The 23,122-nt window shown below is 42.7% G+C and overlaps 2 protein-coding genes across 2 annotated transcripts; both read left to right on the forward strand.

Annotated features, from left to right (window-relative positions):
* Window positions 1-6,156: 6,156 nt before the first annotated feature.
* Window positions 6,157-14,150, forward strand: GSTP1 (glutathione S-transferase pi 1). Its single transcript, XM_020792424.3, has 7 exons — window positions 6,157-6,531; window positions 6,875-6,913; window positions 8,791-8,897; window positions 9,159-9,246; window positions 10,227-10,330; window positions 11,084-11,191; window positions 13,802-14,150. Coding segments are annotated over exons 1-7 (636 nt in total). The 5' UTR covers window positions 6,157-6,530; the 3' UTR covers window positions 13,991-14,150.
* Window positions 14,151-18,670: 4,520 nt separating this feature from the next.
* Window positions 18,671-23,122, forward strand: NDUFV1 (NADH:ubiquinone oxidoreductase core subunit V1). Its single transcript, XM_020792425.3, has 10 exons — window positions 18,671-18,836; window positions 19,203-19,285; window positions 19,645-19,815; window positions 20,581-20,764; window positions 20,977-21,166; window positions 21,532-21,744; window positions 21,905-22,071; window positions 22,145-22,226; window positions 22,540-22,685; window positions 22,847-23,122. Exons 1-10 carry the CDS (start codon window positions 18,753-18,755, stop codon window positions 22,928-22,930), a joined length of 1,404 nt encoding a protein of 467 aa, XP_020648084.3. The 5' UTR covers window positions 18,671-18,752; the 3' UTR covers window positions 22,931-23,122.

The following is a 23,122-nucleotide window of genomic DNA, read 5'->3' on the forward strand; positions in this document are numbered from 1 at the left end:
CCTCCTTTACTACCTATTGTATTTGTGGTGATCCACTGCCTCTGATTTTTCGTGCTAAATATAATCTGTCCACATCACTTCTTGGATGTAGTGTGTGATATATGTTCATTAGTTTTCATGTTTTTCAATCCAATTCTTCTAATTCATTTTGGGTCCAATCTATTATTCCAGCTGGGTATCTAATTATTGGAACTGCCCGTGTGCTTATGGCTTTGATTGTATTTCCACCATTTAATTTTGATTTTAAGATTTTCTGCAGTCTTTTAATATATTCCCTTTATGTTAGATTTTTAACTTTTGTATGCAGGATGTTATCCACTTCTAATATTCCAAGGTATTTATAATTTTCATCACTTTATAATAATTTTATAATATTGCTATTTTTAAACTCTATTCCATCTAGTTTTTGGATCGTGCCACATTGTATAGACAGAGCTGCACATTTCTCAATTCCAAATTTCATTTGAATACTGTATCTTCATTAAATATTTGCTCTGTGCTTAGCAATGATTCTATCTCAGCAGAACTTTTTGCATATAATTTTAGGTCATCCATGTGTAACAGATGATTGGTGTTTCGTGCTTGTTCTGAAATATGATAGCCCAATCCAATTTTATTCAAAATTATTGACATGGAGATTAGTGAGATGTTAAACATCAGTGGTGACAAAGACTTGTCCTTGCAATATTTCTCTTTTGATGCTAACGTCACCAGTTTCTTCACCGTAAGCCATTAAGAAAGTTTTCCATTTTTCCACATATTTCTTGAGGAACCTCTGAATATTTTTACTAGTCCTCAAAAAAAAAAAATTTAGGCAGGTGTTAATCCAGCTGTGTGGCAATGAGTCAAATGCCTTTTTATAGTCTGTCCAGACCATGTTAAGATGTTTTTCAACTTTTTGCATTTTTTAGTATCCTTTTATCAGTAAGCAGCTGATCTTTTGTCCTTTTTGACATTTTAAAGTTCCCTTTTTGTTCAATTGAGTATAGGGAGTTTTCAGTTAAATAATTATGTATTGATCTTGCAAGTACTCCTGGGAGGAGTTTGAACATCATTGGGAGGTGTGTAATTGGTCGATGATTACTGGGTTCATTGCCCTTTCGATGATCTTTTATTATCAGAAATATGCGGCCTGTTGTCATCCAGTCTTCAATTGTAGAATTTTGAAGTAAGTGGTTAAATTGCACTGCTATACATTGATGTAGAGTGGTTAAATGCTTTAACCAAAATCCATGCAGCTTATCTGGACCAGATGCACTCCAGTTTTTCACAGCCATTGCTTGCCTCTTAAAAATTTCAGTTTTTGTTACAATATCATCCATATTTTTCCTTGAGTTTCTTTCTGTGTCTAGAAGGGTGGGATAGGAATCTAATGAATGAATGAATGAATGAATGAATGAATGAATGAATGAATGAATGAATAAATAAATAAATAAATAAATAAATAAATAAATAAATAAATTTACTAATATCTTTAATCCATGAGGTGTTTTTATTATGTTCAGTTGGGCTTTCCCACATTTCTTTTCAAAGTTTTAGAACATTATGGGTCTAATTTCTTTTGCTCTGCTTTTTCTCCTAGTGATATATAGAATAATTGTTGGTTATTTCAAAATTGTGTGTTTTCTCTATATTTCTTCAAGTGTCCATCATATCTTTCAGTTTTCTTTCCTGTAGCTATTAACTGTTGTTTTAATTCTTCCATAGTTTCAACAGTTGTTTTCCTTTCTATGTCTTTTTTTTTACCCATTGGCTTTTACTTTTTCACTTTTAAGTTTTGAATCTTTCAAGTGTTTTAAGTTGCTAATGTCTGCATGTAATTTATTTATTTTTATTTCCAGTTGAATTTTCAATTTCGGAGTGCCAGCAGTTTTCTAGGGTTTTTTTTTTTGCAGCTTGTACAAGTTCCATGGTTACTATGGTCTCTCTGCTGTACATGAGCTGGTTTAACGGGTTGGTTGGGATTAGAGATGGGGATGAATATAAAAACGGATTGGCTTTTTGATGAAAATAGCCAATTTGTTAAATATCTTCACCAAAGTTGGCAGGCATGTTGGGGAAAGACACAGGAAGCTCTGTTGTGATTCTGGATTCTCTAAGTACCTGGGGGAGTTTTCCTGGGGGTGTCCACTTTGTGACTATATAACCCAGGGGTCCATTATCCAATGTTCACCAAACGTTCAAGAGTTGTAGAAATGCATCTGAGGAAGCTTCCCTGCAAATTTGGTGTCTCTTGGTGCTTAGGGGTCAGTTTTACAGGCATTTAAAGCAAAGACAAATAACAAATAAGTTCATCAAAGAATATTCGTATATTCATATTTGTTGAGTCATTAACCTTGAAGAATCACAAATCAAAACAAATCACCCTTTTTTTGTCCCCATCTCTAGTTGGGATTGTTCTGATCACTACATTTGCATTATTCAGTAGATCTTTTACTGCTTTAGCTTGTAATTGGCACAATTACAAAGTAAACCAGTAAAAGATCTACTGATCTGATTTGGCTAATAAGGGTTACTATTTTTTTTTCCTCAGTGATGTCTCCCATTCTGTCAACTCATAATTTTTTGGGTTGTTCCATAAGTTGCTCCTCTATTGACACATTATCTATCACTATTGTCTCTCCTCTACCTTCCATTAGTCTTCATACTATGGTCATTGTTCTACAGTATGTTGATTTTTCTTTTGCCACCTTTTCTAGTTCTTGCAATTCCAGTTCTGAAAACACTTTACTCTGGATGATAAACCTTCTCTATTACTCATTGTTCAGTTATGACACTATTTGGGTGTTTCATTTTCAATTTCCATCACTCGTTTTTGAAACCTCAGGCTGTTGAGTTTGCCTTGTATTAGCATTTCATAATTTTTGTGGGAGTCCATGTTTTGTGTTTACGTTGTTCCAATAGCTTTGCAGCAGCCTGTCCTTGTTCCTCAACAGGGTTTGCTGAAACCTGTAGCCCATTTGTCTCCAGATGTCCAGGGGCTCTAGCATCTGACACAGTCCTTGTTGATCCAGATGACAAATTGGTATGAATTTCTATTTATTTCCTCTCATCATAATTGGTGGTTGGTGGACACCGTTGGCTTGGCCTCTCAGCTGAGGCCTGTCTGGCTTGGGAGACCCATCAGGTGGTGACTACTGCCAGCATAGCTCTCAACCTCACTGAAGCACGCAAGCCTCTCCGTCTCAACAAGGCCTGTGTCCATCAAGGAGAAAAGACGACAACGACGATAATTTTTAATTTTAAATTTGTACAGAAACATTACAATAAAAATACTATTATAGGAGTGTAGTGTTTGCATTAACAGAGTAACTTATTTCTCCTTTATCTCCAAAGCTGAAGACCTTTCATGAGAAACTTTAAATAAGTATTTGATGGACTTTAGGGTTTTAAATCTTGACTTAAGTCTTGGCTGTTGTTTAGTCGTTAAGTTGTGTCTGACTCTTCGTGACCCCATGGACCAGAGCACGCCAGGCCCTCCTGTCTTCCACTGCCTCCCGGAGTTTGGTCAAATTCATGTTGGTAGCTTCAGTGACACTGTCCAACCATCTCGTCCTCTGTCATCCTCATCTCCTCTTGCCCTCACACTTTCCCAACATCAGAGTCTTATCCAGGGAGTTTTTTCTTCTCACGAGATGGCCAAATTATTGAAGACTCAGCTTCAAGATCTGTCCTTCCAGTGAGCACTCAGGGTTCATTTCCTTCAAAATGGCTAGGTTTGTTCTCTTTGCAGTCCAGGGGACTCTCAAGAGTCTCCTCCAGCACCACAATTCAAAAGCATCAATTCTTCGGTGGCCAGCCTTCTTTATGGTCCAGCTCCCACTTCCATACATCGCAACTGGAAAAACCATAGCTTTGACTATGTGGACCTTTGTCGGCAAGGTGATGTCTCTGCTTTTTAAGATGCTATCTAGGTTTGTCATCACTTTCCTCCCCAGAAGCAGGCGTCTTTTAATTTCGTGGCTGCTGTCTCCATCTGCAGTGATCATGGAGCCCAAGAAAGTAAAATCTGTCACTGCCTCCATATCTTCCCCTTCTATTTGCCAGGATGTGATGGGACCAGTGGCCATGATCTTAGTTTTTTTGATGTTGAGCAACAGACCATTTTTTGCACTCTCCTCTTTCACCCTCATTAAGAGGTTCTTTAATTCCTCTGCTGTTCCTCAGTAGGATTTTGGATGCCTTCCGACCTGAGGGGTTCATCTTCTAGCATCATATCTTTTAGCCTTTTGTTTCTCTCCATGGAGTTTTCTTGGCAAAGATACTGGAGTGGCTTGCCAGTTCCTGTTCCTGATGGATTGCATTTAGTCAGAACTCTCCACTATGACCTGTCCATCTTGGGTGTCCCTGCACAGCATAGCTCATAACTTCTCTGAATTACTCAAGCCCCTTCACCATGACAAGACAGCTATCCATGAAGGGGTAAGTCTTGGTAGTCTGCTGAAATAAAGATATTTAAAGGGTGTCCATGTTAAAGAACTGCTGGTCTAAGAAAAGCTTTGCGGAAGGAGTTTAAAAAGTTGGTGAGTGGTAGCAGTGAGATGGCTGCAGGCATAGCAAACAGAGGGCTAGAAGTCACAAATTCATGTAGAAGGGGAAAGGGGGAATGGGTTAATTATAGATTATAGGGAGGGAGAAATGTGAAACAGGATGTTTACTGTGTGTGTGAATGTTTTATTGCCTGAAAGTAGGTGTACTACGCAATGTAGTGGTGAAAAGGTCAGACTAAAAGCAGAGCAGTTCAGTTTCATATGCCCAGTCACTGCAGGAACTATGGGCTACTCACCTTAAGCATGACATATCTCTCAGGGCTGTTGTATGAAGTCATAGGAAGCAGAATGATGTATATTATCTTTTAGCTCCATGCAGGAAGGATGGGACATAAATATAATAATACTTCTAATAATAAATTAATAAGCAATATAATGCAACAAATTATTCTGGAGTAGTCATTTGGCTTGTTATGTGCTGCCAAGTCAACTCCAACTTAAGGTGGCCCTATGGATGAGTGATCCCCAAAATATCTTGTCCTCAACAGTTCTGCCCAGTTCTTGTAAAGTCAAGCCTGTGACTTCCTTTAGGGAAGTCCAGCTTACATATCCTAAAGTCATATAACAGACTGGTAGCATATGTGCTTTATCAACTGTCCTTCTCTTCTCAATTTTAGTAGTGTTGACTCTAGCAGGTTACCAATGTCTGGATCTGCTCCACCTAGCCTACCTTTGACCACTTAGGAACTACAATATGCCATGCTGCTGGCAGCATAAATCCACAAGCGGATTTTACATCTAGCCCACAGTGTGTGCTAGCTACGCTTTATCATAGGATGTTTGTACATTAAATATGTGCAGCTAAACCATGAGATCTGTGCTGTAATGAATACAGCTAATTGCAATATAATTAGGCCTGCATCTTCACTACACAGAAGTCAGGGGTGGTACAGCATGCAAAGCCAGCTACTTTGGGCACAGTATCTCACCATGTCCCGCATTTCACATGATTGAATCTATGTTAGATTGTATCTATAGTGTATTGGCCCACACTCTGTACTTAGGGGTCACGTTGGTGTACATTCAAGTGTACAAAGCAGTGTGAGGGGGAAAGGTATCATTTCTCTGATGCTTACTAGCTTTACCTGTGGGGAAATGCCACTGATTTTGGTGACTTACAGAAGACATTGTGCAGCACTGCAGGTCATGCTAACAATACCTAGTTCATGTATCTTCCACTAGCATATTTTACCATTTGCACTCAATGCACATACTACATCCTACAGACAGGATCAGCTCAGTGGACATGGCTTGTAGAAGATCAAAGGCTCTGAATCAGTGCAAATGATCTGACAACAAACTTAAAAGCCCACAGGAGACACAGCTTCGGAAAAGTAGGCGTTCAAACAGTATCTAGGGTGAGTGGTTTTGTTCCTAAAAGAAAACACAGTGCATTTTCATCCATTTTGAACGTCATAATACACCAGGGGAAAGCTGGGTGCGTTTTCCAAGGTGTTATAAGCTCTTTTGGGCACGCTTGCAGTTAACTTTGTAACAAAATCCACAGGTACAGCCGCTGGACAGAAGAACTGAAATAGTAAAACAACGGAGAGCGCGCTAACATAAAGGAGATGCGGCACAAGCCTAACTGCAGGAGATCTCTACCGAGCCTCTAGCTGTCAGGAGAAGGCATACATGGACTCGTACAGTATTCAGTGGGCAATTGTCTTCTTTTCTCAAGGCAGCAAATCTCCGAGGCTTCTGAAATTCCCAGAAATTTCGAGAATTGTGGCGCCACGGCCTCTCAACGCGCCTGACCTGGTTGCGTGCTCCAGTGAATAATTAAGCCAAGGCGAGGAGCCGGATTCTGGCGGCGGCGGCGCCTGCTCCTTTAAGCGTGGCGGGTCCGAGGCTTGCGCCTTCAGCGTGACTCAGCATTTGCTGCCTGAACATTTATTGAGCCGCTCGGGTCGGGTCCGCCCACAAAGGAGAGAACGAGCTTGGGATCTGTTGCATCTTTGTTTTGCTGGTGCTCCCGACAGTGAGTAGGGTGCTGGCGGCGCTGGCGAGGATGGCGCCCCTTTCCACCCCCACTGGGTTGGCGGGTGGGTGGCCCTCGTTCGCCCCCGGGACCGGGGGGGGGGGGAAGAAGAGAGATGGGGTTGCTTTGATCCCAGTGGATAACGCCGCGTAAAAGGGGCAATGCTAAGGGCGAGCTCCCCGGGTTTGTCCCAGGTAAAGGAGGATTAGGACTGCAGTTTTAATCTCTCGATAGAGCTGCAGGTCAAGGCAGGGCAGTGAGATGGGTCGGCGGGGGGCGGGGGAGAGGCTTTTTGAGAAGTCTCTTAACAATACATTTTGTTTTCTCCTTGTTCCCTTTCTAGTGCCTGGCAAATATACCCTCGTCTACTTCCCCGTTCGCGGTGAGTGCTGCAACACCACCTGAGGCGGGCTCAGAGGCACCCCATGGGCCAGATGCGGGGAAGGGGGAGGCAGAGAGAGGGCTTTTTATTTTTCTGCAATGGGGCGGCAGATTATCCGGAAATAAGGGTGGCTGGAGAAGGGACAGCCTCGGTGGGATGCTTTCTTGTAGGAAAGGTGCTGATGGAATTTTAAAGAATATTTAAGTTAAAGCCCATTGTTCTGGCAAAAGGCTGAGGGAAGGAGGAGGGATTGCACGCACTTGGTAGGCAGACAGCCTGTAGGCAACAGGCTTTTTTCCTCAGAGGAGGGGCAAAATACAGATCCTGCAAATTCTCTGCTCCCAGGATACTGTTTTGGAATAAGAAGGAAAGCCCTGCTGGAGTTGACCAAACAGAAGACCTGTCTTGGCCCAGCGTAATGTTCACACAGTGGCCAGTGTTTTGTCCATAAGAAGCCAACCAGCAAGAGGTGAAAGGAGTGGCAAACAAATGCCACTCATGCTGATGCTTCCCAGAAATGGATACAAGGCATCCTCTGTGTCTTGTCCCAAACAGACACAAACACCCCATGAGTAGTAGCCATCAGCATCCTCTTGTCTTCCAGGAATTTGGCCAGTCCCCATTTAAAGCTGGCCAAATTAGCAACCCTCACTACATCAGGTGATAGTGAATTTCACCATTTACTGTGAGGGAGAGTGCTTCCTTTTACCTGTCTGTTTAGCTTGATTAGATGGTGTAGCGGTGCAGTATATACTGTGATACTGTGCCTTGAGGGAAGCAGAACACAATGAGAATGCTGTGCCATTGTGTTCCAGTGTATTCAGAGGTATGTTGCACTGTGTTCAGTAGAGCGTACTCTCTGGTAAGTGTGCACTGGCATGCCAGTTTTTTTCCTCTTTTCCAGAACACTTTCTGATAATTGTGTAGATGCTTTTTTTTTTTCCTCTAGGAAAAATACACCCAGCTCTTTAGGCATAATGATTTTTAAGATGGCCCATTCTCTCACACTCTACAAACCTTGGGCCCAGATTTTATCTAAGTTACTGAGCAACAAGATATTTGAGCTGCTTCCAAATAATTCGTAAATGAGTTTGAACTCATTGGTGAAGTAAGAGGAAAGGTGAAGTATGAGGCAAGTGAATTCAGTGGTGCAGTAAATCCATTTTCGACTGTAGAGCTAACCATCTTATATGGGGAAAGAGCTATTCTGAGACTTGTTACCTCAACATGTGACAAGCCATCTGTGATGCATTTGAGGACCCTTCTGCTCACTCTGCTGCTGTATGGACTTCTACCCTGGAGGCAATATTTTCTTTTCTCCCGATCCACTAGTTCTCTGTCCTGAGTGATATTTTATATAGAGCCAGTTTCCTCTCCATTTGCTTTGCCAGTACTGATCATTAAAAAGCAATAAACTTCACTTATCAGTCAGTAACTATGTAGGCAGGTACAAGTTTGTTTACTGTACTTTGACTTCCAAAAGGTTTGTGATAAAATCCTTACCAACAGCTCCTGAGCAAACTTAGCAATTAGGATGTACAAGTAGCAGTCCTCTTTGGGACTGGAAACTGGCAAAAGAGCAGAAAGCAAACAGTAGGAATAAATGGTCTGTTCTTGCAATAGACTGATTTGCTCTTCAGGGTTCTCCATAAAACCTAGTGCTCTTTAACTTATTCTGTAATGATCTGGACTGTAAATGAACACTGAGATGCCCCCTGTATTTCTGTTAATTTTCTGTGGTTGATTTATCTGAGGCTTTCTTCTTTGCAAGCCATTCTGCTGGTTTATGCCTTTCCCCAATTATGGCTGGGGTAACGGGAGGGCTGCAGTCTCTTGCCACCTGCGAAGTGTTCACATTTGACTTGGCTTTCTCATAGGTCGAGGTGAGGCCACTCGCCTGCTGCTGGCTGATCAGGGGCAGCAGTGGACAGAAGATGTGGTGACAGGAGAGATTTGGCAGAAGGGAGATCTGAAGAAGTCATGTGTGAGTAATACCATCTCTGGGGTGAAGTTTTATTTTAGGAATTGGCATTGGGGGGGGGTGCTTCAAAGGAAGGGGATCTGCCAAGCTGTTCAGACTAGTCTGTAGCCAAACAGTGGAAATGTTATTCGGGAAGTGTTATTTCTCTGGACTACAGTTCCCAGAATCTCCCATCCAGTGTAGCTATTGGCAAAGTAACTTTCCCAATTTCTGCCATTTACTCTGCTTCTAACACATTTTTCTTAACTTCCTCTTCTCCACCAGCTCTTTGGCCAGTTGCCAAAATTTCAAGATGGAGACTTTGTACTCTACCAGTCAAATGCCATCCTGCGCCACTTGGCTAGGAATCATGGTATGGTTTTGGGTGGACTGGGGAACATGGAAAGGAACTGCATGTAGCTGCGATTTTATGCAAAGACAAGTGCATGTTGTGTCTTGAAGAAGGGGAAAGTTGGATACCTGTGTGCACAGTATGCACACAAGTAGAGCTTTCTCTTCATTTAGTTGGTAAGGATAGATCACGGTGTGTGAGATGATGCTATCAGTAGTGGTAGTATAAGCCATGAAGATACCCAGTATGGTGTAGTGGACAGAGTGATAGACTAGGACTCAGAGGGCTTGGGTTTGAATCCAACTGAACCATAGAAGTTCACTGAAAGTGAGGAACTGGTAAACCCACTCTTCAAATATCTCACTTATTTTGAAAGCCCTATTAGGGTCTCTATACATCTGCTCCAACTTGATGACAGATAATGAATATAAACCATGAGCAGAAAAGGCAGGGAGAGGTGTAAGATGAAAAACATGTAGACATACATGATAAGCTGTAAACTTAAATTATAGATCAGAGTTAGTGAAATCCATAAATATAATGAACTGGAAACTAAAAATGTATTTGGTTGCAAGTTCTTCACTATCTGAAGGCAGCAGCCAGTGTCAAGCAGGGCATGTCCTTGGTAACTGTATAGCCCCCCCCCCCCAACAGTGGGATTTCCTGCATGTTGCCTCTTGCTTTCCCAATTTGTGGGTGTGTTTTGGGGGGAGAGCCTTTAGGAAGATGTCAGGATTCAGCCAGATTTTCGGCTGTCAGGATGGGAGCTTTGCAGACCAGATTATGTCTAGGGCACTGTGGTTTCTGTCCCCTTTTGCAGTGTAAGGTTGGTGGCCGCTGTAAAGTTAGCTTCTTCAACACACTCAGATGCTAGGTGTGAGCATTTTGGGGAGGGCTGTGGAGAAAACATGCGAGCGCATGACTCTTCATCTATATGCCTATGAGGGAGTCTGCTGGCCATTAGGACAACCTCTTTCCAACCCCTTTTTGCTGTGGTTCAGGGCTGTATGGTGAAAATGCAAGGGAAGCGACATTGCTAGACATGGTGAATGATGGAGTGGAGGACATGCGTCTCAAATACGTTCGCCTCATCTATCAGAACTACGTGAGTTGTGGTGTGGGAAGGCTTAACTTTGCTTTTCTCCTTTAGAATTGTGAGCCCTGTACTGTAAAAGGTTTCTTAGGAGTTTCTGATAACCAGAAGGAGGAATGCAGAGAATAAGTCCTGGGCTTCTCTTAGAGCATATCAGTAAGGGACATAGTTTTATTGAAAGAGTAAATGACCTTGGAGTTTGCTATTTAATATTCACACATGAAAGATAAAACCTAGGCCCCCAGTGAATCTGGTCTCTCTATTGAAAGTTTGAATTAGGGACATTTGTTTCTTTTCTTTGGGCTACATCTCTGAGAATCACACATAGAGTGTAGGCATGGGTTAGGGGAATTCTGGGATTGTGATCCAAAAAAAAAAAAACTTTCCCCAACCTTTGCAGAAGTCTGAGAAGATTCGGGCCACAAGAGTTTCAGGAACAGAGGCACAAAAGCTAGGAGAAAGGACAGCCCTACATCCTTCTTTATCTGACATTTTCTTTGCTGGAGTGTAAGAGTGAAAGCCCTCAGAATCCAGACTCCTTGCTCCCAGTGCAGTGAATCTTGTCAGCAAGGTGTAGGAAGTAGAAGCCAAAGGATTCTTCTGCATCTTTACAGTATCATATAAATAGCTCTGAGTCTAGCTGTAACTGCTCATCATACCTCACAGTTGTTCCCCCAGGTGGTTGGGCAGTGGGGTTCTCTGGCAGACAAGGAGACAGAGGAGTGAGATCTTTTTCTCTCCATGCTAATTGTTGTTTCTTCATAGGATGCAGGCAAAGCTGAGTACATTGAGGCGCTGCCAGGGCAGCTGCGCCCTTTTGAAACTCTTCTAGCTCAGAATGATGGTGGCAAGGGCTTCATTGTGGGCAAAAAGGTAAGCCAGTCTTCATGTTGGATGCTGAATTGGTAGGTGCAGATTCCTCCACTGTGTTTTTGTTTTATTGTTTATTAATCTCATTTTTTGATAAGTGGGTGGTATATCTTCTTGCTCCCCAGCTTTGATTTCTGAGCTCTCCTCCCGCACCCCCAGTATAGGCTGTGCTTCTGTTTTTGGAACATACTCAGATGGTACTGCATTTATTCTGGAGTCTGCTTTCAGTTTTGGGGAAACACTTCCTAACTATTTTTGCCATTCCCCCCCCCCCCTTTAGAACCTTAAACTTTGTTTTATTCCCTCTATCCAAAGATGCATCTGGTATAAAAATTAAATCATCTCATTCAACAATCGAGATTTCTGCAATTCTTTTCTGCAAATTAAGCAAATTAACATAATTTCTTATTTGTATAATATGTTTTGTCATAGGGAAGGACAAAAATCTATGTAAGGCACTAATACTAAATGCCACACTCCGTTACTTAATGCAGTCATTTGAGACTTCCGTGCTATATATAATAATCATGTGCCATCAAGTCAATTCTCATTTATGGTGATCCTTTTTAGCATTTCCTAGAGAATACTCAGAAGTGGTTCGTCATTCCCTTCTTCTGGGAGTACCCTGGAACTGTGCAGCTTGCCCAAGGCCATACAGGCTGGCTCTGTTCACAGGAAGCACAGTGGGGGATTGAACTTTCAACCTCTGGCTCCACAGCCAGATCCCCAACTCACCTATCTACCCAGCCAGCTATTTGTTACATGTTTTCTTTCAAATTTTACCCCAGGATGAAGAATTGAAAATGCTATTCCCAAAACATGCTTCAGTTTTATTATTTTATGAACCGTCAAACAACATTTTCAAATTTATAGGAATGAAAACTAGTTATAATGATACTTGATGGGCAAAATCCGGTCCACATAGTTATGTCAGCATAAACCAAATTAGAAATAATCCATTTAAATTAATCAAAAGATTTATATCCCCCCTCTTTCATTTTCCAAGGTTCTGTAGGGCCTCCCTTTTGCCCTGTGAAACCCTTTCTGAGCTTCAGGACAGGGGTGGGGATCCTTTCATAGTAAAAATTCAGTGCTGGATTGCTTCCAGCCATCCAGCCTGATCCAGGCCATAATTTTTTTTTATTATGAAAGGCTCCTTACTCCCCCAAAGGCTTCCCCAGGGCAAAAGAGAATCTAGGGAGGGGTGGGGGATGAGACAGGAAGTTATCCAGTTTACATTGGTGTAATTATGCAAACAGAAATTTGGTCAATTTGTAAATTCATATTGGTGTTTGTGACAATGTAGATTTCTTTTATTTTTTGGAAACATTTTTATTCCAGCTGTCACTCACTGAGACTGCAGTTTTGTCTTTCAGTACTATTTTCTGAAAGCATGGTCAGCTCTTAACCTTTACCCAAGTGGACAGTATAGAGTAGCAATTCTGGAAGGAAAATGGCGAGTTTCTGTTACTCACTTCCTTGGGTATGATTAGAGATCTGATTCTGGAATATGTTTTCTCTGACAAAACACTGAGCAGCACACTAACAGTTGATGTAGGGATGGGCAAATGTATGAGGAGCACTTTACAACACACACTACAAGTCTCTAAAAGACAGTTGTAAATAGGAGATTTGTCTTCCCCTATGATTTCCGTAACGATCAATCTCCCAGGCTAGGAAAAGTTGGCCTGTGTAGTACACTTACTGCTAATAACAGTTTGCTTTCTTTTAGCAATACAGTGGAATTTATAAATTAAGCTTTTCAGTAAAGAGAAGCTTTCTTTTCCCACTAGTGATGCCTGTGTGTTCCCACCTTGCAAAACATACAATTTCCCAAATGGGGAAAAATCCCCTTCAAGTTAAAGGAAAGAGTTATGATTGAAGTTATACTCTGAAAAGCAAGGACATTCAGACCACAGCTTAATCTGTGCCATTCTCATTAAAAATACAGGCCCATTGTATTGTATTGTATCTTCTTGTATTGCAATTCCTACCCCAGCTAAACACAAGAGATGAGGTCCACTTTTGTTTCCTGAAGAGGAGAAGGAACATTCCCTAAATCTGAGACTATTAAATGCAATTAGATTTTCTTCCCCCAAGTACAAATCAATTAGAATTTGACCTGGATGTCAAGATTGTGTCATTGGATAGTACTACAGTACAAATCTACTGTTTGTATATGTTGATAATATTAAAGTCTGTGTTTAATTTCCTCTCTTCCATATCAGTAGTGATGTTCTGGGTAACAAGTAGAGCGGCTAGTGGGGTCATGTTGTAATGTTTACTTTGGTTGGACATTATGATAAAAGAAGAGTCCCTCATTGTGTCCTTGTTTTGAGCAGGGATGGAGGGTATTGGTCTGTGGATTCCTTGCTTTTTGGAGTACAGTTTCAACAGAACTTGCTGCTTTGAATTGTCCCCCCCCCCCTTTTTTTGTTGTTGGTACAGGATACGCACACAAGTTAGCAAGTGGTTGCTGTGAAAGATGAAAACACTCAGCTGGCCCTAGCATGTTTACCACTTTGTGGTATATTAAAGTTAGCATATCAAAACACGATGATCACTTGCAACCCCCTTCTTCTAAGGTGATTCTCTACTGTTGTTCTTCTGCAGATCTCCTTTGTAGACTATAACCTGTTGGACATATTGCACCTGCATCTGGTCCTAGCACCTGACTGTCTGGCTTCGTTTCCTTTGCTGGCTGGTTATGTGCAGCGCCTTAATAACCGGCCACAGCTCAAGGCTTACTTAGAATCTGATGCCCGCAAACAGCGCCCTATCAATGGAAATGGGAAGCAGTGAAACCAGTTCCTCCTTCACAATACAATTTATGTAGCGGTTCCTGGAATCCTTTGCTGTTTTCTGTTATGTGCTATTAAGTCACGTACCACCAATGGCAAGCCTGTGAATGAGTGACCTCCAAAGTTTTCTATTCCTTGATTTAATAAAGCTGATTTAAAAACTTGCTTCTCTTTGCTTGCAAGGGAAAATAATGGAGGCCAGAAAATTGTCGTAGTCAAGAGAGGTGCTACTAATCTGGAGTATGGTCTCTGAAGCGGAGCAATAAGGGCTATCTGATTCATGGTGTTTCTAGGCTTTCGCAGACCTTGGAAAAGTTATGTTTTTTTCTATAATATATGGAATTTCCAAGCCAGTTTGACCAATAGCTATGTTGGGGTGGACCATATAGGCCCCAAGATGTAACTTTTCCAAGCTCTGGACTTAAGTTCCAATAGCTTTCCGCTAATGAAACTACAAATGAGGATGCAACTAGGCATGATGATTTGAGGTGATCTAAAAGGGATAAATTCAACTATGGATTTATAGTATGAGGCAAGAGGGAAGCTAAGCATCCCATGAGATTTTTGACACACTAGAATCACACCCCTAGAGCTGTATTTACTCTTAAAATTACATGTTGGTTGAGCACATATCTTTCAGGATCCCGTTTAAATGGCTAACTTAGTTCAAGGATGTCTTTTGGGACAGTGAGCTAGACTTCACCATTTGATGAAAAATTCTTCATTGCATATGAAGGTAACAATGGAACACTGAACAGGCCGTATGACATGTGCAGCTATGGCCTCTGGCACCTTGCTGTTCCTTCCCCACACCATAGGGCACATGTTTCCTGCATGCTGATGTGAATACCATAAAGCAGCAGCAGTTGTCACAACAATAGCATACATAATGCTAACAGAATAATGCTTGCTTCTCTGCCTGCTCACTTAGTACAGCTGGGAAGAGACCAATCGTATGTGATGCAATGATTAAAAGACAGCCAGGTTAAACAGATAGCCGAGAATATGACAAGCAGGTGCCGGTATCAACACGGGAGAGTGTTAGTGTGGAGTGCTTGAAAGGAGGGCTCAGAAGAAAAAAGCTTGGGATTGCCACTGCCAACATCTACCACCTGGGCCAGTTATCTGTCAGTCTAAAACTAGGAGTACCTTGCTATCCTTGTGAATAAATCTGGAAAGTTTGTGCTTCAAGGACCAAGCAGAAGCTGGAGAACCCACAGCATCTTGGAGCAGTTCCAGACTACTGTGCTAACCAGGCTATCTCCACAACACATTCCCAATGTAATGGGATCATCCTTCTCAGACCAAGAATCAACAGGATCAGAGAGATCAGCTGTGTAATCCTGCTCTTGGCAACACAGCTCAACAGCTGCTTGAAAATGAGGCAAACTGGTAGAAGCCAAGCCTTTCCAGAATAAAAGGAAATTGAGGGCTATAGAGCCCCAAGTCTTCTGTCAATAGACAAAGATCATTATCACTAAAGTGCAGCCTCTCAGTGTCTTACACGCTTGTACAGCACAGGTGCATGCATGAGTATATTATGAGCATATTCTCAGAGCGCAGAATGATGATTCAATGGGGAGGGGAATTAAAATGAAGACCAAATATTCTGTATACATCTTGAACACACTGTTTCTACCTTGTATTTATTTTATCCTGGTGAGAGAATATGTTTACTAATTGGTCTTTCAGCATTCCTAATCCAAGCTTAAATTTCCTTTTGATTTTGTGGTTCTTCTGTTTTTCCTTTTTTATTATTCTCTTCTGTTCCTATACACTGGCACTCTACACCGTTCTCTTTATCTCTACGTGACAGTTGCTGAAAAACTGAACTCGCGTTTTTGTCACCTTTTACTTCTCATGAAGTTAACTTGTGTGTCACTATTGTTGTCTGTGAAAGATCCTCCATCAGCCTCACCTTCAGCTACCACTGCTGCCCAGTAGCTGTCCTCCAGAGGTTTTTCCACCCCCATCACTGTTGGAACTATCCATTCTCTGCTGCTGATGAGGTCATAACTCTTGAAGAGGGCAAGTGCATCTTCATCTTGGGGTTCTGCTGTGAAATGTCCGCCTTGAGTGATCCTGCTGTCCAGGCTTGCAATGATAGCATTGCTTTCTGCTTCTCTGATGCACACAAACCCCTACACCATGTTAAGATGTACTTGCAAGAAGGGAATAAGGATATACAAGAACTAAAATTAAAAATGGTTACTCCATGTGGTATAGTGGATCAAGTGACAGACTAGGACTCTGGAGACCATGGTTTGAATCCCTACATGGCCATAGAAATTCACTGGGGGAATGGAACTGGTAAAACCACTTCTTAAATATCTCACCTACCTTGAAAGCCCTATTGGGGTTGCTATAAATCAGTTCTGACTTGACAGCACATAGCTAACTGAAGTTAAAAATGTACATATGGCAGATTTCCTTCTCATATATCATAGGATGTTTGTATATCGTAAACAAGAAGGAGCATCCCAGGCATATAGACTCAGAAGTCAAATCCACTGAATTCACTGATTGCAAACTTGCGGCTCAATCCTTGTTGTTGTTTAGTCATTTAGTCATGTCTGACTCTTCGTGGCCCCATGGACCAGAGCACGCCAGGCCCTCTTGTCTTCCACTGCTTCCTAGAGTTGGGTCACATTCATTCTGGTAGCTTCGATGACACTGTCCAGCCATCTCATCCTCTGTCGTCCCCTTCTCCTCTTGCCTTCACACTTTCCTAACATCAGGGTCTTTTCCAGGGAGTCTTCTCTTCTCATGAGATGGCCAAAGTATTGGAGCCTCAGCTTCAGGATCTGTCCTTCCAGTGGATCATTCCAGAATGGATAGGTTTGTTCTTGCAGTCAATCCTATCCATATTTATTTCAAAGCACATGTGGGCAACCATGGCCTCCCAGATCTGTAGGGCTGCATCTTCCCTGACTGTGCACCCTTAACTAGGCTAGGTAGAGCTGACGGAAGCTGGAATTCTTCATCCCTCATTTTAAAAAAGTCCTGCTGAGTCCCAACTTGAGACCTCCACATAAAGCTTCAGTTCTCTGCATACAGTTGGCAATAAACTCCACTCAACAAAGTTTGGATCTGAAGGAATGCATATGCAGGATGCATCTTGATTCAAGATATATCTACTCAGAAATAAGATCCATTAAAAAGAAACATGAATTACTACTTAGCAAACATGTTTTGCATCACAACATCGGCTTTTAATGAGAGGCACCAAAATCTTAACAAGGTGAGCTTCAAGAATATCCAAAAGCACCAAGAACATTTTTATTTGGAAGTCAATCTAATTGATCTGTAGAGGACCTTCATGGAAGAGTGTATAAGAAACCCTTCTACATTTTCTACATTTTCAATTGGTGAGATAATTGGTGAGAACATGCATTTAAGTACAGCAGAATTGTATAGATGTCCAGAAATTAAGTCTCATAGATTTCAGTGGGGCCTACTGTCACATAAGTATAGGACTCATATGTACAACCTCAGATTTCTGGTATGCATTAATATTTAATAATTAATAGAGCATGAGGGAAGACCCCACTGCATGTGAAAATGCCTTCTATGCAGAAAGATGGATAAGGGATGTTTATTGCTGAGGAAAAGGCAAACTGCTTACAAAGAACTACAGTACTCTAGTAATTTTGGGCTGAATTCCAATAGTAAATCACAACTAGAGTGGGCCGATTGCATTAGGAGTAATTTTGTGAGTCAAATCTTTGTAAGTTTCATTGATTCGATAGGCTTACTTTAGTTGCAACTTACAACTGGATTTTAGCCACAATTTTATATACTCCAAGCATGATTGTAACCAGTGGAGCTACTGGTACTTTGTCCCAGGGCACCAAAATTTAGAGAACAGCAAAACCTACAGATGACCCTGCTCATGAGTGTTAGAAACAAATGGCAACACTTTCTTTTTTTGGTAAAGCATTAACTATCCCATTCTTATGGAAAGGCAGGTCCTCATTTTTACGGAGGGCTCATGAACACGCCTCAGGGCAACGGGTGGGGAAAAGCACGACCCAACCCAGGTGCCAAAAACGGCGAGTTATGGCTCTGATTCCACGAGAAGCTGGTGTAACTTCAGCGGACTGGAGTGTCAGGTGCCAAGAGTTTTGAATCCCCAGGGAGTCTCTTGGGAGAAAGTTTGGTACAGTTGAGATCATCCCGAGCGTGTGTGGCTGATGATGGGGTGACACAGGGTCTCTGTGGCCTTGGCCAAGGTGCATGACGCGAGAGCATCCCCAAAAGAAGGAACTCGTCAGTCACTTCTGAATGCTTCATGCCTAGAAAACTCTGGGAGGGCGTCTTGTCGGAGATGGCTCCAGCTGCGTCAATATCATTATCACCCTCATTTCCCCAAGAAGATTCGGTTCTGCTATTACCGAACAGAGCTTTCACGACCTGCTGTTGATGACAGCGATCATTCAAGGCCTCCCAGAATAAAGTGTCTTGACTCTAGTTTTTTTCAGGGCCTCCTGTATCTCGAAACCAGCCTGGGTTTTCAGGTCTGGTACGGAAGCAAGCCTCTCAGCAGCCCGATAAAGGCGGCAAACCTGAACTACAATCTCCATAATCCCTCGCGCGAACCGAGCGCCAGGAGGGGAGGCACGCATGTGTCTTTTCGGGCTACACGACATTAGGGAGCGCCGCCCGAAGTCGTGACGTAGAATCACTGCGCTAAGGTGACACGGTCGGCGGCTGCACCAAAAGCAGGGAGCGCCCCCCCCCTTTCCTGCCCCCCCACCGGCGAGATGTGGGTGGCTCGGCATCTGTGGCTCCGCAGGTCTTGCGCTCAAGCTCGCTTCCTTTCAGCCGCTGCCGCTGCTCCGGAGTCGGTGAGTTCTTGGTAGGCTTGTGGCCCTCCTTCCTCCTGACAACTTGTGGGGAGGAAAGATTAGTCTAGAAACCAGGGCTTGGGAACGTTACTTTTCGTAGGCCAACAAAGTAACGTTTCTAAGCACTGGAAACAATAGGTGGCTGGCCATGCGGTGCTTTGAACTTCGCCCCTGTTTTCCCAGCCGGTGAGTTTTTCTGACCTTCTTTGACAAGCTTTGTTTGCTCTGAAGACTGATCGTTGCTGTGAGTAGTTACATAACAACGTCCCTCTCCTCCTTCTTTGGTGTTGTCCTCTATCGAGAGTTAGGATGGGCCCGGCAGAGGCGTTTCATTGCAGACTTAAGCTGTTTTGTTCTGTTCTGTAGGCACCTCCCAAGAAAACAAAGTTTGGGCCCCTGAAGGATCAGGATCGTATCTTTACAAATCTTTATGGACGACATGACTGGAGGTGAGAGTTGTCCAAGTATGGTATGTCTGTGTTGTGTACTAATGATAAATAATCTGTATACTCACTGTTATTAATGTAGGAAAGGAAAGTCAACATGTTGTGGGTGTTAAAACATCTTTAAAAATCCTGTCAATTTTTGATAGACTTCTGAAAGGATTTTGCAATGCAACTACTGTGTTGTTAACTAAGGTTTTGCTCTGTCCAAATGCAGATTAATACTATATTGCAATTACTCAGATTTCTCTCAGTCTTTGTGCTCTGCATGAAGATAATATTGATGATGTCACCTTCTACAAATTGGTTTGCTAAATGAAATAATGTGGATAGTTTTTCTTACCTAATCTTTCTATTTTCCGTAGGCTGAAAGGGGCTTTGAGCCGTGGTGACTGGTATAAAACTAAGGAAATCTTGCTGAAAGGTGTTGACTGGATCTTGAATGAGATAAAGATTTCAGGCCTAAGGGGCCGTGGAGGGGCTGGCTTCCCCACAGGTCTCAAATGGAGCTTCATGAATAAGCCCCCAGATGGCAGGTGTGTTGTAGTGGGAACAAATTCCAGTCTGGTGTCAAGTTCTGTGCTGTATATGCCTGCACGCTGAACAATAATCTGGAACTATGCAATTGCTTTACCTCTAATCTTACAAACATCTTTACATTGGCAAAAGAGTACCTTCAAATTTCATGCTGTTCATCATAGAAATCACTCACATATGCTAAAGGCACAGTTTGACACAGGGTACATATTTTCAGATTAGACTTGAGAAGTGCAGTTTTAAATAACATTGGAGATAGAGGTCTTGCTGAGGTTGTCAGAGTTTGAAAGCCTGTATGTATAGAGTGCTAAAATAGTTAAGGGAGTGTAACACAAAAGGAACTGTGAAAATGTATATTGTGCTCACAAAAGTGAGGTTAGAACAGCAGTGTACTAAAGTCACTGCAGAACAATCAGCCTTGGCAAGCATACCCTAACTCATAGACTTGTTCTTAATTTAAAATATTCTGTGTTTTGGAAGATTTGGGGACACAGATGTCCCAGTAATAAACAGTCCTTTGGAAATGCATCTGAATGCTCACAGAATTCCAACAGCAAAAACAGCTTGTGAGTGAGGTCTCAGTTCCCTGACCATGAACAGAAGCAGGATCTTAAACATGATGGATTGTTGGCCTGACTACTTGGTCTGTATCCTGAGTATGAATTAAACAGATTGATTAGCATACAGTTTTCAATAGAGCAGGTGCTTTTTTATGAGAGACTTTGTTTCCCAGGGAACTTTACATAACTTTTCCTGTGTTTCAGACCCAAGTACTTGGTGGTAAATGCAGATGAGGGGGAGCCAGGAACCTGTAAGGACAGGGAGATCATGCGTCATGACCCCCATAAGCTGGTGGAGGGCTGCCTTGTAGCAGGACGGGCTATGGGAGCCCGAGCTGCCTACATCTACATTCGCGGGGAGTTCTATAATGAAGCCTCAAACTTGCAAGTGAGTCACTGCTCTCATTATGGTGTGTAGCTGAGCAGTATTCTTACACCATTTTGTGAAAAGTGCTAGAAATAGTTGATTAATCTCTTAGCCTTTACTTGGGATAGCTTTTATGTTCTATCTTTCATGCCTACGTGTTTTACTGTTGTTGGAAAACCATTTGAACTGTTTCTGTGGTCTGGCTCTTAGCTGTGCTCCTGGTGTCTCATTAGGTGGCAATCCGAGAGGCCTATGAGGCAGGACTGGTGGGCAAGAACGCTTGTGGCTCCGGCTATGACTTTGATGTCTTTGTGGCAAGAGGGGCAGGTGCCTACATCTGTGGCGAAGAGACCGCACTCATTGAATCCCTTGAGGGCAAGCAGGGGAAGCCACGCCTCAAGCCTCCTTTCCCAGCTGATGTGGGTACGGCATCTTAAATGCTCCCTCTGTGGCGGTTGGTGTGGGTATGATATTTTCCTGCATACTTAAACATGGCCTCCAAATGCCTATATTGGTCAGCTTGAGTATGCAACCTCAGCCCCTTAAGAACCCTTATTATGTCTCGTTCCTTGTGACATTTGCAAAATAGGTTTCCCAACCCAAAACAGCTACAAGAGTTCTATCCTTGGAACTTTCCATAGTTGTTCCTGCTACCCAGGGATTTCTTTTTGAAATTATGGTATAGATAGAAGAAAATTACAACACTCATTGCTCATTTCCCATTATCTTAATTCAGTAGTTAGCTGTAAAAGTGATTAAAGCTACCTCACTTTTCTTCCTGCCTCTAGGGGTTTTTGGTTGCCCAACTACAGTGGCCAACGTAGAGACAGTTGCGGTGGCACCTACCATCTGTCGGCGAGGGGGTACCTGGTTTGCTAGCTTTGGACGTGAGCGTAACTCTGGAACCAAGCTTTTCAATATCTCAGGCCATGTCAATACACCCTGTACTGTAGAAGAGGAGATGTCAATACCACTGCGTGACCTCATCGAACTCCATGCAGGTGACAGCCATCTGGTCTTGCATGTCATAAGGAAATGGCCATTAGTCCGCCTCAAATATTTTGTATTAGTGGGTAAAATTCTGCAGTGCTGTGTGCTTTCTGTTGTGTTCTGAGATAGGCAGGTGAGTCAGGCCTGACCGTATCTCTGCTTTCCATCTAGGGGGTGTTAGAGGTGGCTGGGATAACCTGCTTGCTGTGATTCCTGGAGGTTCATCCACTCCCCTCATCCCCAAGTCAGTATGTGAGACAGTGCCAATGGATTTTGACGGATTGGTGCAGGCACAGTCTGGGCTTGGGACTGCAGCTGTCATTGTCATGGACAAATCGGTAAGGACAGTCCTTTGATCCTGCCTCTGTGTCTTCCTGCTGAGCAGGTCTTCATTGTTGTCTTCTTTCCCAGACAGACATAGTTCGAGCCATTGCACGTCTTATTGAATTCTACAAGCATGAGAGCTGTGGGCAGTGCACACCGTGCCGAGAAGGTGAGCATTGCAGCTCATGACTCCACTGCAGTTCTTCTCTAGAACAAGGATTTGGGGTGGAGGGGAGAGAAGGGTTTTAGTGCAAAGCTCCAAATCTCTTACCTCCCAGGCAAGGGGTGCTATCAGCATCTCCCTAAAGCTCTCTGAAAAGGAATGGCACAAGTTGTCAGGTTAAAACTAACAGGCCAATGTGAAAAGTCTACTTAATCTTTTCTGCTTGGTATTGGGCTGTAGTTTGATCTCTGTCTTTGAACTAATTGTCCTTTCAAGAATGATGGCGTTGTGCTTGGTTTTCTTTATTTTGTTCCTATAGGTGTTGACTGGATGAACAAGGTGATGTGGCGGTTTGTGAGTGGCAATGCGCAAGTGGCAGAGATTGATTCCTTATGGGAAATTAGCAAACAGATTGAGGGACATACCATCTGTGCTCTGGGTGATGGAGCTGCTTGGCCTGTGCAGGTAACGTCCTTACTTCCTTATATCTTACTTAGCCTGACAAGGGCATGAGAACAAATCAGATAACTTCTGATTATGGTCTAGAGATGAATGAATGCAAAGTGGGGAATGGATTTATTTTATGAATGTATATTTTGCTAATTCTGCCTGGTTCCTTCATGCAGGGACTGATTCGTCATTTTCGTCCGGAGCTGGAGGAACGAATGAGACAATATAATGCATCTAAGGCACAGCAGGCATCTGGATGAATAGCTAGAACACCCACCTTACTCAAGTCACTCCTATGATTGGGTGAACAGGCCAGTCGCTGTTGTGGCCTTGGGTATTGGGAACGCAGTGCACCTATGTGATCCTGTCATACTGGTGACAGCCTGCCTCTGTTACTGTTTTTCTTTTGCTTCTTTACAGTACAAATTATCTATTAAAGCCCTGTGACTTTC

This window comes from Pogona vitticeps, chromosome 1 (genome assembly GCF_051106095.1).
Source record: "Pogona vitticeps strain Pit_001003342236 chromosome 1, PviZW2.1, whole genome shotgun sequence".
Classification (NCBI taxonomy): domain Eukaryota; kingdom Metazoa; phylum Chordata; class Lepidosauria; order Squamata; family Agamidae; genus Pogona; species Pogona vitticeps.